The 16,563-nt window shown below is 42.9% G+C and overlaps 1 protein-coding gene across 1 annotated transcript in view; it reads left to right on the forward strand.

Annotated features, from left to right (window-relative positions):
- The window catches only part of LOC126480666 (sodium-coupled monocarboxylate transporter 2-like), a 110,790-nt gene that overhangs the window by 36,273 nt on the left and 57,954 nt on the right, over nt 1-16,563 (forward strand). Inside the window, exons 4-6 of the mRNA XM_050103889.1 lie at nt 709-826; nt 7,530-7,597; nt 14,959-15,113. Coding sequence (XP_049959846.1) covers nt 709-826; nt 7,530-7,597; nt 14,959-15,113 — 341 coding nt within the window. The remainder of the gene's footprint in view (nt 1-708; nt 827-7,529; nt 7,598-14,958; nt 15,114-16,563) is intronic.

Below are 16,563 nucleotides of genomic sequence, written 5' to 3' on the forward strand. Positions count from 1 at the left end.
CTTCAGTGGGTGACACTACCTCCCTTGCTGGAAGAAATTCCTTGATGTTGCGATGGGTGACACAGCAAGTACATGACGGTGCTCCAGCTCACTTCCGCATTTCTGTACAGTAGCCCAGCCGGTGAATCGGATGAGGTAGTCCAGTCATATGGCCCACCCAGTTGTCGGACCTCAACCTGCGGGAGGACCTAGGAAAAGTTGTGTATGTGGAGCACATCACGGACGTGCAGGCACTGGGACTACACGCGCATAATGCCAATGACCGCATTCGGTTGTCAGCTGATAGCTATGAGCATATACGTGCACCAGTCACCGTTGCGTCGTATTCGCATACTCTCAGAGACCCGTGGGGGTCACTTGGAACACTTCATCTAACGTGGTCTCATCGCAACTTGTATTGTACTGTAAAGACATGATGAATTAATAAGTACTCTTTTACATAGACCCCATGCATTTCTGGCCATAACGCCATATGACCAGTTTTGTTCATTATCCTATCAGGCATTGTTTCCTTGCTATTTGTTGCTTAGCACATGTAATTAATACCCTAACTTTAAGCATAGAAGAGCAAGCATTCTGATTTAAGATACTAGTTGTCTTGTCATGAACAGCGGGTAGAAGAAAACTGGCACTGGAAAATCAGTGCTAGTGATGCTGATCGATTGTATCCCAGGCGCCGGATAGACGGAGGTGTTTACTTTGTTGCAGTACCTGGAGCGGCGCTTCAACAGAGAGACGCGTCTGCTCGCGTCCTTCCTGTTCACCCTGCAGCAGGTGCTCACCATTCCGCTCTTCGTCTACGTGCCGGCTCTCGCCTTCAACCAAGGTTAGCTACGCTCCTACGACACTGAACTGTTTCAGGCAATATCCATAAATGTTACTGAAGATTAATAGATTTTTGGCACGTAAGTTCGGCATCTCTTCACTTCAGTTCTATTTATTTAACCTCTTTTTCGTTAGAAAGGAATTTCTTCTTTCAAGCTACTATCGAATTTTTATCCGAATAAAAAGAATTTTGTGAACTTAATGTGCTTGCTTACACTACAGTTTCTTTTTTTTGCGTTCTTCCCAAGTAGTTGCCTGGAGTAGCCATGCTAAGAGACTCCTCATTCAGGACAGCTTTGAAGATGCTGAAACGCTGTGAATCTACGAGGGCAGTTCAATAAGTAATGCAACACATTTTTTTCTGAAACAGGGGTTGTTTTATTCAGCATTGAAATACACCAGGTTATTCCCCAATCTTTTAGCTACACAACAGTATTTTTCAAGGTAATCTCCATTCAATGCTACGGCCTTACGCCACCTTGAAATGAGGGCCTGTATGCCTGCACGGTACCATTCCACTGGTCGATGTCGGAGCCAACGTCGTACTGCATCAATAGCTTCTTCATCATCCGCGTAGTGCCTCCCACGGATTGCGTCCTTCATTGGGCCAAACATATGGAAATCCGACGGTGCGAGATCGGGGCTGTAGGGTGCATGAGGAAGAACAGTCCACTGAAGTTTTGTGAGCTCCTCTCGGGTGCGAAGACTTGTGTGAGGTCTTGCGTTGTCATGAAGAAGGAGAAGTTCGTTCAGATTTTTGTGCCTACGAACACGCTGAAGTCGTTTCTCCAATTTCTGAAGAGTAGCACAATACACTTCAGAGTTGATCGTTTGACCATGGGGAAGGACATCGAACAGAATAACCCCTTCAGCGTCCCAGAAGACTGTAACCATGACTTTACCGGCTGAGGGTATGGCTTTAAACTTTTTCTTGGTAGGGGAGTGGGTGTGGCGCCACTCCATTGATTGCCGTTTTGTTTCAGGTTCGAAGTGATGGACCCATGTTTCATCGCCTGTAACAATTTTTTACAAGCAATTGTCACCCTCAGCCACATGACGAGCAAGCAATTCCGCACAGATGGTTCTCCTTTGCTCTTAATGGTGTTCGGTTAGACAACGAGGGACCCAGCGGGAACAAACCTTTGAATATCCCAACTGGTGAATAATTGTGACAGCACTACCAACAGAGATGTCAAGTTGAGCACTGAGTTGTTTGATGGTGATCCGTCGACCATCTGGAACGAGTGTGTTCGCACGCTCCGCCATTGCAGGAGTCACAGGTGTGCACGGCCGGCCCGCACGCGGGAGATCTGACAGTCTTGCTTGACCTTGCGGCGATGATGACACACGCTTTGCCCAACGACTCACCGTGCTTTTGTCCACTGCCAGATCACCGTAGACATTCTGCAAGCGCCTATGAATATCTGAGATGCCCTGGTTTTCCGCCAAAAGAAACTCGATCACTGCCCGTTGTTTGCAACGCACATCCGTTACAGACGCCATTTTAACAGCTCCGTACAGCGCTGCCACTCGTCGGAAGTCAATGAAACTGTACGAGACGAAGCGGGAATGTTTGAAAATATTCCACAAGAAATTTCCCGTTTTTTCAACCAAAATTGGCCGAGAAAAAAAATGTGTTGCATTACTTATTGAACTGCCCTCGTAACTAACACAGATGTTACATCATCACTTTATACATAACTAGAGAGGCATGCTATATTGGCTAACCGCTGCTTTGCTCATGAATATATGGTAGACGAAAACTGACACTGGAAATTCAATGCCAGTGACTAAACCTGACTTTAATATTCTGTTTTTAGTTTTTATTAACTGTTTAGGTATAAGAATAAATGTTCGTTCATAAATCTCTGAAATAGTTCATCTGTCCTCAGCTTTATTCTTTACTCAACTTTTCATCATTACACAATTTTCTTTCCTTAAGTACACAAAACATCTGTCACACCATCAAAAACAGTAAAGCTTATTAACCAACATAAACGGTAGCACATAGTGCTGGAACGTTGCTGTCTCCACGCGTGTGGCAACTTGTTCTTTCCGTTATATTGCTTTTGCAAGATTGTGTTCCAGTTTCATATTCGTGATAAAGTTTCCTTTTGTACAGCTAAACACTCGGTAAAGATTTAAAAAGAAGAAACTAAATGTGAAACGAAGAAGAGGCCAAAATAAGTACAGCCAACGTGAAAAATGACACATACATTTAATAAATTTATGGCTAAAATTCCAACTATGAAGAAGATGTCTTTTATAAACTAAAAGTAGGAAACGGATACTCAGGAAGATAACAGGAACCGTCTGGGTATCACTGCAACAGTCCTCAGATCATCCGGTCTAACTCTTTGACGCTCAGTCGCAGAATACCGCTATTAAACGTGGCTAAACAGCGCTCACAGCAAAATAATTGTTACACAGCTCAATGAAGCACTACGCCCAATCACAGGGTGTCTTTATCCCACAAACACGCCTTGTCTGCCGGTACTTAGCAATATTTCATTAGCAGCCACAAGAAGATCTTAGTCATTGATGAAGGTGTGGTCAAGAATAAAAGAAACAGAATTACCAATTCACTTAGGAACTGCACTATTAGGGCCTCAGCGACTGAATTCTAGAAAACCATCGTGGCTCTGCTGTGAGCCGTCAGGACAGTAACTTCAACAAGGTAGGTGCAATCTTCCATGAAATGTGATCAATAAACCAAAAGTCCCTGGCAGAGACCAGCAGGTTTTATCTGCCCCTAACGACACTGATGCATAAAGAATCGAATCAGAATTGACAAGGGTAGATGCAGAGCCCTGGTGCACCAATGGGGACGGAAGTCCTTTCCTGAATGTGACTGTGGTAAACAACAGTAAACTGTAAATCCACATAACATCTGAATCTTCCCTCAGAGTATTCAAAGGGACCCTGGAAGACCTTCAAAATTTTTCTGCAGAAGATTCTGACTGGCTCTCGACCTTGGGCATAGAGCTATGAAGCAATTACGAACATGAGATTGTGTGTAGCCGTATAGGACTGCTCATATTCGTCGTAAATAGTTGTCTACACTTCTATGTCATCATACGGCTAATAAAAATATAAAAATAATCCGTATCATGGTTGGAAATGAACGTATTATGTTAACTGCGTGACGGAAATGTGTCGTACGCTTGAAAACCCAAATTCTTCTTCTTTCCTTTGTGAGGACCAGTCACAGAGAATTTCTTGAAAGAAATTTCTACCACTTGCCTGTCAATTGTTCATTTACTTTACACAGTCATTATTTCGGCTATATAGTCATTCCAAACTCCATGTTGAAATACGCTAAACTGTGATAGGTCATCGTTGAAAACACATGTTTATAGTCTTATAGACCAGTTTTTGTATTACAGGCTACGAGTACCAGAAATACGTTATTTCGACGATGACATGTCACAGACAGGTCAGAAATTTTTTTAAATTTAAACATGAGCTTCAGAGTGTCTATAAAGTCGAAATCATGACTGGGTAAAATACATGAACAAGTAACAATCGACTGGTGGAAATTTCCTTCAAAAAATTTCTCATCCTCTGTCTGTCTCTTTCCTGAAAACAGGCCTATTTATTGCTCTTTCATGCTCGGTATCCTATAATCTTTATGCCTCCGCTGATTTGAGTATTATATCCGAAAAGTGCTAGAATGCTGGTGAAAAGAAAACTTAACGATTTTTTCTAATTTTGAGTCCCACCTATCTACTGAAGAGCATCTTCTTATGAATAATAATAAAAATATATTTGTTGATGAAAACGACAACGTCTAAGTAAAGAATACTGAAGTTGTTATCTGCTATTTACGATATACTATTTTGTCAACTAACTTCAGAATTACTCTCCAGTTTTCTCGATTACAATGTTTCAAGAAATGTACTATAACCTCCATTTTCTCAACCATTTTCCAAACGAACATTGTGGAGGGAACTGTCCGCAGTGGACTTTTGGAACCGGGTAACATGCAAAAGGCACTTACTGTGACACATACACTGATTAGCTAGAACACTATGACCACCGACCTACTATCGATATAAACCCGTCCAGACGATAGCAACATCAACTGACGAGCAAAGACTGCTGGTCAGACACACTTACGTTGCATTTTATAACATTAGGCGTGCTGTCCACGTGTAGAATGCGGAAGGCCCACGATCTTTCTGAGTTTGACCCAGGGCAGATTTTGATGACCCGGAGGCTCGCTACGAGCATTTCGGAAACTGCTCGACTTGTCGGATGTTCGACGAGTTCTGTGATGAGTGTCTTGAACACGGCGAAATCGAGGTCAAACCACGTTCAGACGTCGTCAGGTAGGGGGGGGGGGGGGGGGGGGCACCCTCATTACAGATGTGGGACGTCGTAAGCTGGGCAGGCTCGTAAAACAGGGCAAGCAGCGAACTGTGGTGGAACTAACATCACACTTTAATCCTGGGCAGAGTACAAGAGTACAGAGTGCAAGTGTGTCAGAGTACAAGTGTGTTTGTGCTCCGAACACTTCCTACAATGGGCCTCCGCACCCGACGATCCATGCATGTACCAACGTTAAGACCACGACTGAAACTGGCACGTGACCATCGATAATGAAAGTTAACGCAGTGGCAGAGTGAAGCAAGGTCTGATGAAACCCGATATCTTCTGCATCTTGCTGGTGGGAGATATCTAATCCTTCGTCTCCCAAGGTAACAGCTTCTTGAAACCCGTACTGCGGGACAGAGACAAAATGGCGGCGGGTCCATTATCCTCTGGAGAACATTCACATGGACATCTACGGCTCCAGTGAAGCTCGTGCAAGGCACCATGATTGCCAGGGAGTATCGTACACAGGTTGTAAACCACGAACACCTCTTCATGACGAGCATGTTTCCCGACGATGGTGGCATTTTTCAACAAGATAATACCGTACGTCACAGGGACAGGGGCGTGCTGGGGTGGTTCGAGGAACACATTGGCGAAATATAACTTCCCAACTTGCCAGATCTGAATCCGATCGAACATATCTGGCATGTGATTGAACGTTGCTTCAGAGCTCATCGCCCCCTTCGCCCCCCTCCCCCCCCCCCCCCCCCGGAATTTACGGGACGGTGGAGTGTGTTGTGTGAGCAGATGTGGTGGCAACTACCTACACCGGCTTACCAAGGCCCCATTGCTCCCATGCCACAATGCGTCGCCGCTGTTATCCGTGCCGAAGGAGGACGTACTGGCTATTAGGTAAGTGGTCATGATGTTCTGGCTTTATACTATAAAATACAGTGTAGGCTAAAGTGGTCGAACGAGTCACACTCGTGGCTCTTTTCAAATTATGTGACGTGTCGAGTGTGCCTACGGTCCAGTGAGGCCTGTAACCAGCAGAGTGTGTTGATCACGTTGGAAGTGGTTCTGCGAAGCTACTGATCTTCTACAGCATGACTTCAGGCTACCATGAACATGAACAATGATGTTTATTTCAAACTTATCTGCCACCAACTACTGCCCATTCTTCTAAAATTCCATGTTGAGTGCACTGTGATGTCCGGCCCCGGTAGCTGAGTGATCAGCGCGTTAGCCGGCACGGTAGCTCAGCGTGTTCGGTCAGAGGGTTATCTGCCCTCTGTAATAAAGAAACTGAGTTAATCGATCAACAACGAACTTAAACGGATCTCTTACGACGTCCACCCCGAGCAGATGCAACGAACAAAACAGAACAAAATGAGATTAAAAAAAAAAAAAAAAAAAAAAAGCGCGTCAGAATGTCAATCCTAAGGGCTCAGGTTCGATTCCCGGCTGGACCGGAGATTTTCTCCGCTCAGGGACTGAGTGTTGTGTTGTCCTAATCATCATCATTTCATACCCATTGACACGCAAGTCGCCGAAGTGGCGTTAAATCGAGAAACTTGCAGCCGGCGAACGGTCTACCCGACGGGAGGCCCTAGTCACACGACATTTTTTTAGTGCACTGTGATGACTCCGTCTTTAAAGTAGATAAAACTAGCATAGTACTGTTACCGTGATAAAATGTTGCAATTAGACCTAACGATCCAAAAGTATTTTTCGTGAGGTAAAATTCAGTAAACTTCCATTCCCGATCTACAGTACGTACTTTCTCCTGCGGCAGCCCACATCTATCGTAAGCAATATATTCTCTGGTGATTTTTAGACTACATTCGCTCACAGGTACGTAAATATATTCAGAGACTAAATAATTCCAGACATCTGTGACAAGGAAGAATTAATCTCCGAAAAGAGAATATAATTCCTGAAATAGGACATTCCATATATTTACACTAGTGCTTAACCAAATATTCGTCTACCTAGAAATTTTTTATGCGTTTCGTGTCTCTTTATGAAGAAGTTCAGCGAAACTTCGATCGCAGTTTTAATAAATAACGTAATTATTTTGTGTTAAGAACTGCATTAAACAATACACAGATATATCATTGTATTATTAGAGACAATCGATAATGGTCTATGATCAGACCATCATCGAGTCCGGAAACATCGCAACTATGCACTTCCGTGATGCTGAGGTGCTCTTTGGACCCGATGATTGTCTGATGTTAGACCGACATCGATTGTCTCATAAAATATAGTGATACAACTGTGTATTTCATACTGCAGCTCTGTTCATTCATTAACGCCATACAACTCCACCTCCATTAGAAATATTTCTAATTATCTTTGTGATCCTTCCTGTCTATCTGTTTCAGTGTCTGGCGTCAGCGTACATCTTATAACGCCCGTAGTGTGCATAGTTTGCATTTTCTACACCATGCTGGTATGTACGATTTCTGCCCACTCTGCATTATATAAGCGCCTTTAAAAGGCTTTTAAACTATGATCTCAATGGATATACAGTCTTTTTAAGCTGATAGAAGTAACCTTTATATGTTCACATCTTAATACAGACGACCTTTTTTTCTAAAATATGTAATAGATGGTTAAGTAAATGATATGTGTTATTCTTGATCAACGAAACGAAACCTGGGTAGGTATGCTTGAATATGTACAAACGGGTAAATGAATAGTTATTCCGACTATACTGTTTCGTCTTTGACCTGTCATCACCGGTGATCGTTTTATCTTGGCTACAAACCGTAGTCTTCATCGTCATTCAAGGAATTAAGAGGAATACTGGAGATTTTGTTTTGGATCGTTCCCAATCGCGATGTTTTATCTTACGGAGAGCTCAAAAAGGCTTAAGACTGCATCATTTAGCATTTTAACATTGAAAAATAATTTTTCGTGAGTTAGTGTTTCCCAAAGCCAACAAATGGCTCTGAGCACTATGGGACTTACCTTCTGAGGTCATCAGTCCCACAGCCAACAAATCGTGGAGAGCATGAGAAGAGTGAATTTTCTACAGTTTTTGTGAAAAAAGCTCATTACATCTTATTTACGAAATTCTTTTCCCACCCAAAGTAATATTCCTTCAAATTCCGAGGCTAAAACCTCGTTAACCGCTTATGAAGGATGATAATGTCGCTCTACAATACGCACCTTATATGGGCTGGCGGCGATAACCGTTTGTCCTCCCTGGAAATATGTTAAGCGTATAGTCTGCAAACGCGGTGCAGGTGTATGCCATTACACAAAATTAGGTTACGGGAAGATCAGCTATTCACCCCGTTCAACCATTTATAGCTTTTTAACCAAAAATATACGATGCAAATGTTCGAAGTAATATAGTCTGCATCAGCCGTTTAGAAAGGCTGCTTCGATGACACGCCGTGGTTGAACCGAAGACCACAGCTGTAACCAATGTTAAGTTACAAGTTTACTGCTTTGAGACACTTCACACTAAGGTTTGTGTGGAATCTTATAAGTGTTTCAACCACATCGATCGTGATTTTTCTATTCAAATAAATCATTGTTTACAAATATTTTTAAAATCCAAAATTATATTCATAACTATATTCTTAAAACTGCGTCAACGGATAATTCGTTGTTTACTTCCGAACTGAGTTCACCTAACATGGGTCAGCCACTGTTTACTGGCTGAGCGAGTTATCGAAACATTTCGCTAAAACGTTTCAGAGTTCTACATCGCCAAAGTTATGACACTAATATTTGCATTAGCATTTTCTGTTATAACCAAGTGTAACTACCTCAAAAATTATTATGCGATATAGCACAATACAAGATTAAATTTATTGTTACCTTACTGCAGCCCGTAAACAATGTTAAGGATGACCATTAAGATGTCTGCCATCACACTGCTTCTTAGCTTCCCGTTAGCTGTTGTTTGCTTCCTTAAATAATCATTCACGTTTATCTGATTAGCAACAGCTTTCGAAGATTATTTGGGTTCAGGAACTTATTCAGGTTCTTCATCAGATTAGAAGTTATCCACATCATCTTCGTGTGTGTGCAAATAGCCCCTCAAAAGCATTTTCCTGGTATGAACACTCCACAGGTTACCAGCACTGGCAGCCCAAATTTTAGCTCTTCCACTGTTTACATGCACACACCCTGAGAAACTGGCCATTAGTGAAATTAGAGCTAGAGCTGTCATATCTTGGATTATCGTTTTATTATCAAATAATATGAAAAAAGCGTATCACAGACCATGTTTTACATGCAGTAACAATGTTCCTCCTTGACTACCTTCAATTCTGCACTTTAACAAAATTCTTCCACGCAGAACATTAAGCCGACAAAAACAAGATTCTCTGTTACTGAACATTCATTTATTTGCCGACAGTCAACTCAATATCTGTTAACAACTCATTACTGTGTAAGAACTGTACACGGAAAAAAGCGTGTGCAGCGCAGCATGTAAAAATGTATACATAGTTTTTCGTATACATTGTTTCCTGTTACTTGTTGAAAGCGACCATATTCTTGAACTATTTTGTTACTACATTGCACAGGAAATAAATGTTTACCAACGGAATTGTGTAGCCTAAAATGTCGTCGATATACATCCTATTAAAGAATGATCATTTAAAAACAAGCCGGGGTGGAGAATGATACTGGATGACTCATTTTCCTGAAGTTATTTACAGGCACCAGCATATCTGAAGTGTGTAAGAATGGTGCTTACAATTTTCACAAATATGTGGCAACTCGCTCGAGATTTTCTTATTTGTCTCTACAACATGAAATCGTGAAGCATCAGATTAAGCTAGATTTTCGTCGTCTGAATTATAGACGTATTTAAGATTTTCTCGCGTTCTGGAGAAAGCATTCGGCGACTGTCTGCTGCCCCCAGTGAAGTAATAAACAATATCTCTGTATCGATCTCACCGAAGTCTTCTGTGTGAAGGCTTGCTTGATGTAGCTATCCACGCTATTGTATCCTCCGAAAGTCTTTTCGTGTCTACATAATTCCTCCAACCTACATCCATTTGAACGTGCTTATTTATTTTGTCTTCCTCTACAATTTCACCCTCCACGCTTCGCGTTAGGAACAGATTATCTATTCCTTAATATCTCAGATTATCTCAGATTACGTCAACCTACATCCATTTGAACGTGCTTATTACTTTTGTCTCCTTCAGTAATTTCACCACACTTTGCATCGGGAACAGATTATCTGTTTATTGATATCTCAGTTTACTTCAGCCTGCATCTGTTTGAACGTGCTTATGACCTTGGTCTGCCTGTAAAATTTTAATTTACAGCCTTCCCATAACTAACACATTAGCTGGTCCTTGATACCTCAGCGTATGTCCTTGCAGCTTGTCGCCTTAGTCAAATTGTGCGCAGAATCTCCATTCTCTCCGGTTAGATTCTGCACCTTTTATTACTCGACCGAGTTACTCGTAACATCTTCAGCAATATGTCATATCATCAAAGTCCAATAGTTCCTACTCTCTTCTTGCCTGTAATGTTCATCACCCACACTTTATTTTCACACACTATCCATCAAGAATTATTTTCAGTAAAGAATTTCTATCAACTTTATATTCAACCAAATAAAAATATATGATCTGTGCAGTAAGGTATATTTTGTTGTAGCTATGCTGCATTTTATAACTCCTTTAACTAATTCAGTCGTTGCCCAATGATTCGTCTGAAACCATCAACCAACTCTACTTGTCACGTCCCAAGCTATTCCTCCATTTTTGTGATTTATTCACTAAAATCAGAATTTAGTAACGAACAAATTATGGCCAGAATCCACATTTGATCCTGGAGATGGTTTACAGTTTCAATCATGATTTATAAGTTTCTCTCTCAATATTACGCAGTATATCTGGTATCATCAGTTGTGTCTAGGTCACGATAACGTAAACGGCGCTCATTCAGCACTCTACAGGCAGGGGTTACAAGGAAAACCGAAATAATGGAGAACGCACTGTTAGTTTGTGTTTTGCTGTTGTGATTTCCAAATTAATGTGTCAATACTATATAGATGTGTCAATACTATATAGTACATAAATCGTCCAGCCTGACCAAGTTTTTTCACCGTTTACGATCGTCTTTCATCATTCTCAAGAGAGTGGTCGCTGAGGAATACTGAAAGAGTGAAAATCACACTATTAGAGCGCCTGAAGTGTTTTGTTATAGTGGTTTCCTAAGATTATATAATTTCTCTGATTTCAAATGGTTCAAATGGCTCTGAGCACTATGGGACTTAACATCTGAGGTCATCAGTGCCCTAGAACTTACAACTACTTAAACATAACTAACCGAAGGACATCACACACATCCATGCCCGAGGCAGGATTCGAACCTGCGACCGTAATAGTCGCGCGGTTCCAAACTGAAGCGCCTAGAACCGCTCGGTCACCCTGGCCGGCGAACTCCCTGATTTCGTGCGGTATGTCCCGCATGCCCTGGACTTTCCAATGTATACGAACATCCTTCACTATTTTAAAGGCAGTGATGACTTAGGTGTACAGAATGAGTTCGCAATAGACGATTAGGGTCTGTATAGTGTTTCATTGTAGTGATTTTTAAATTTATCTTTTAATGTTGTATGATCTACCTGATATCATCCATCTGACACGGTCTCTTCGTCTAATACAGTCCTTTTTTGTCACTGTCGAGACGATGGTGACATAAGAACACTGAAAGAATGCACAACACCCGATTAGCATGTCCGTGGTATTTTACTGTACTCATCCACGTATCACCAAATTTCAAAATAACGTAATACCTCATGTTCTTAAAGGGAAGAGGTAGTATTGTTCCTGCGGAATTCACAAGATAACGTTAAAGACAAATGAAAACGAGTTAGAAAGGATATTTTCTATGGGTTGCTCCTGTTATTAGGGCATCCCAAGAAACTTGCACATTATCTGGGCTCGAGTGTTTGTTGATACTGCCGCCGTCATAGTTCTGTGGTTTAACGAGATGTTACATCAGATAGCTAGGCCAATATATCAGCGCCTCCAAGTGATTTGTTCTCCACAATGAAACATTGATAGCTGAGAATACCCAAGCAAAGGCATAGCCCAGGGCTAGTGTTCCCTTTATCTTCAGTCCCAGAAGATTCTTATCAACAGTTACACAACACCAGTCGGCATGGTTTCTTTTTATTGTTCACAAAGGGAAAAAACAATTGGGAGGGGGGAGACTGGGGTGGCAAGTCACATGGTTGGACTCGAGAATCTGAAAGTGACAGTGACCCTGTATGGGTGTGTGTGGTGACAGATGGCTTGGAGGCGTCTGTGAACGAGCTCAGACTTGGGAAACAACCGTCTGTCCGACGAAACTGTAGGACGTTGTGCTATTTCAAAATAAATAGATGTGTGTGACTGAATAGAGAATACTAAATCGCATTGTGGTGTATGAGTGAATGTACTAATAAAGAAGTGAATACCAGAGTTCAGAAATTGCCTACTTAGCTGAAGGAGTTCGGGCTATCGCTGAAATTTGTTTCCATTACTGATGGTGGTGAGGAAAAGGTTACATATACTACGTTAAATTGAATCCATCGTACTGAAACTGTATCAATGCTATTTTTATGTCATGTTTCTCTTCTTATATTTCATTCTTGGTGATAATTTTATCCTTTTGATTGCTTTAAGTATTATATAATTACACTCCTGGAAATTGAAATAAGAACACCGTGAATTCATTGTCCCAGGAAGGGGAAACTTTATTGACACATTCCTGGGGTCAGATACATCACATATCACACTGACAGAACCACAGGCACATAGACACAGGCAACAGAGCATGCACAATGTCGGCACTAGTACAGTGTATATCCACCTTTCGCAGCAATGCAGGCTGCTATTCTCCCATGGAGACGATCGTAGAGATGCTGGATGTAGTCCTGTGGAACGGCTTGCCATGCCATTTCCACCTGGCGCCTCAGTTGGACCAGCGTTCGTGCTGGACGTGCAGACCGCGTGAGACGACGCTTCATCCAGTCCCAAACATGCTCAATGGGGGACAGATCCGGAGATCTTGCTGGCCAGGGTAGTTGACCTACACCTTCTAGAGCACGTTGGGTGGCACGGGATACATGCGGACGTGCATTGTCCTGTTGGAACAGCAAGTTCCCTTGCCGGTCTAGGAATGGTAGAACGATGGGTTCGATGACGGTTTGGATGTACCGTGCACTATTCAGTGTCCCCTCGACGATCACCAGTGGTGTACGGCCAGTGTAGTAGATCGCTCCCCACACCATGATGCCGGGTGTTGGCCCTGTGTGTCTCGGTCGTATGCAGTCCTGATTGTGGCGCTCAGCTGCACGGTGCCAAACACGCATACGACCATCATGGGCACCAAGGCAGAAGCGACTCTCATCGCTGAAGACGACACGTCTCCATTCGTCCCTCCATTCACGCCTGTCGCGACACCACTGGAGGCGGGCTGCACGATGTTGGGGCGTGAGCGGAAGACGGCCTAACGGTGTGCGGGACCGTAGCCCAGCTTCATGGAGACGGTTGCGAATGGTCCTCGCCGATACCCCAGGAGCAACAGTGTCCCTAATTTGCTGGGAAGTGGCGGTGCGGTCCCCTACGGCACTGCGTAGGATCCTACGGTCTTGGCGTGCATCCGTGTGTCGCTGCGGTCCGGTCCCAGGTCGACGGGCACGTGCACCTTCCGCCGACCACTGGCGACAACATCGATGTACTGTGGAGACCTCACGCCCCACGTGTTGAGCAATTCGGCGGTACGTCCACCCGGCCTCCCGCATGCCCACTATACGCCCTCGCTCAAAGTCCGTCAACTGCACATACGGTTCACATCCACGCTGTCGCGGCATGCTACCAATGTTAAAGACTGCGATGGAGCTCCGTATGCCATGGCAAACTGGCTGACACTGACGGCGGCGGTGCACAAATGCTGCGCAGCTAGCGCCATTCGACGGCCAACACCGCGGTTCCTGGTGTGTCCGCTGTGCCGTGCGTGTGATCATTGCTTGTACAGCCCTCTCGTAGTGCCCGGAGCAAGTATGGTGGGTCTGACACACCGGTGTCAATGTGTTCTTTTTTCCATTTCCAGGAGTGTATTTTGGTGTTGGTATTGTCTGCGTTAAAAATCTTCATGCATTATAGTTTTCGAATATACGAACTGCAGATCTACTACAACGAAGTGGTCGTGGGGCCTTGGAAAGTGTGTAAGATTGATTGTCCGGACTGAAGGGATTTGGAATATAAAATGAGGTTAGCTATCTCAATGTGTAGTATATGACGTACGGAGAAAATGACGCAGCATGCTGATAATTAGTGCATTTCACTATCAATTTATTTCTCTCGCTACCAATATAAAGGAAACAGATAACTGGTATAAATTGTTTAACAATCTCCTAGATGTACGAATACAAAAGGAGAATGGCCGTCAGTAATGGAAATGGTCTCAGTGAATTACCAAAATATAACATATAATTTTTTAAAAATTTAAAATCGAGACAGAATAAAGCTCCGTAACTACTAATGGAAATGGTATCATAAAGCACTTTCTGCGACGTAAGTCATAACTATGGAGTTTATGCAGCAACTTGCTCAAAATCTGGGCCGTGTGCTACCAGCGTGATGGACAGCCACCACTAGTATGACGACTACGCATATCTGTGAGCCACCAACAAGAGTTCCCCATCTCACCTTCGTGTGTGTACATTGACTGGATTTGTGTTTACCGTATTAGGTAATGCTGTTGCCTCATGCTTTGTAACACTTCAGTATCTTGTTCCTTGGTGGATCCCGGTTTGGGAGTTGATACCGTCTATTGCAGGGTGGGCTGAAAGCGGTCGTCTGGACGGACTTCCTGCAAGGCCTGGTGATGATCGCGGCCTGCTTTGCAGTTATCATCCTAGGCTGCCAGCTGGTGGGTTCCCCGGTGCAAGTGTGGAACATTTCCGACGAGGGCGGCCGCATACGTATCTTCGAGTGAGTGACAACACGGGTATCAGCTTATATGACATTTTATTTTTAGTATGACCTACATATCAAGTTCGAATCAGAGTCACACTGCTGATGAAAGGGCACTGTAGCCGACTCTAATTTAGTTTCATTGTTATTCGGTTGGTGACGTATGTGTCAGTGGGCTGTAGAGTATGCTATCAAAGTGTCATAACATAGCTTTTTTCTTAAATCAGATTAATAAATGAAGGAGTTGCAAATGACTAAACTAAAACATAAGTAACAGTAATAATGAAATGAAAAGCCATACGAATCACTATCATTTGATAATTCCTGATGATGGTGAGACGCTGAATGACAAAGTTCCCGGAGGTCGTGTAGGTCTTATCCAAAAGAAAATCGATTTTATTAAAGAATGAGAACCATATAATAAATCAGAGTGCATGCATAAGAGAGAACAAACCAAGAAATAGCTCTCAGTTTATCAAATGACCTTCATACATTATACGAGAAAGTAACACTCCATAAAGCCTTTCCCAGCGGGAATAATCATCTTCACCAAAGGGGCACAAGCAAACATGCAGAATAAGAAGTTCTTATCTATACAGACAGTATCAAATATTAATAATTGAATATTTCGTCGCAATGAGAGCAAAAGTTTTGTAGTAAAAATGGAACAAGAATTATCACGAGACACCACAGGAGAACACCATGAGAGCCAACCAAGGATTTTGTTCCACAACCTAACCATAAAATGCACCCAATTAAGACCGACAGTTTAAGCAAGCAAGCTACAGACAACACAGAGACAGTGTAGGTTAACACTTTGGCCAAATGTACAAAAAAATGTACAAACAAAAGCAACGTCAGTTACAGGGGAACAGTTTCCTAATATTCTACATCTGCATCTACATCTACATCCATACTCCGCAAGCCACCTGACGGTGTGTGGCGGAGCGTACGTTGAGTACCTCTATCGGTTCTCCCTTCTATTCCAGTCTCGTATTGTTCGTGGAAAAAAGGATTGTCGGTATGCCTCTGTGTGGGCTCTAATCTCTCTGATTTTATCCTCATGGTCTCTTCGCGAGATATACGTAGGAGGGAGCAATATACTGCTTGACTCTTCGGTGAAGGTATGTTCTCGAAACTTTGACAAAAGCCCGTACCGAGCTACTGAGCGTCTCTCCTGCAGAGTCTTCCACTGGAGTTTATCTATCATCTCCGCAACACTTTCGCGATTACTAAATGATCCTGTAACGAAGCGCGCTGCTCTCCGTTGGATCTTCTCTATATCTTCTATCAACCCTATCTGGTACGGATCCCACACTGCTGAGCAGTATTCAAGCAGTGGGCGAGCAAGCGTACTGTAACCTACTTCCTTTGTTTTCGGATTGCATTTCCTTAGGATTCTTCCAATGAATCTCAGTCTGGCATCTGCTTTACGGACGATCAATATTATATGATCATTCCATTTTAA

The sequence above is a fragment of the Schistocerca serialis genome, chromosome 5 (genome assembly GCF_023864345.2).
Source record: "Schistocerca serialis cubense isolate TAMUIC-IGC-003099 chromosome 5, iqSchSeri2.2, whole genome shotgun sequence".
NCBI classification, from domain to species: domain Eukaryota; kingdom Metazoa; phylum Arthropoda; class Insecta; order Orthoptera; family Acrididae; genus Schistocerca; species Schistocerca serialis.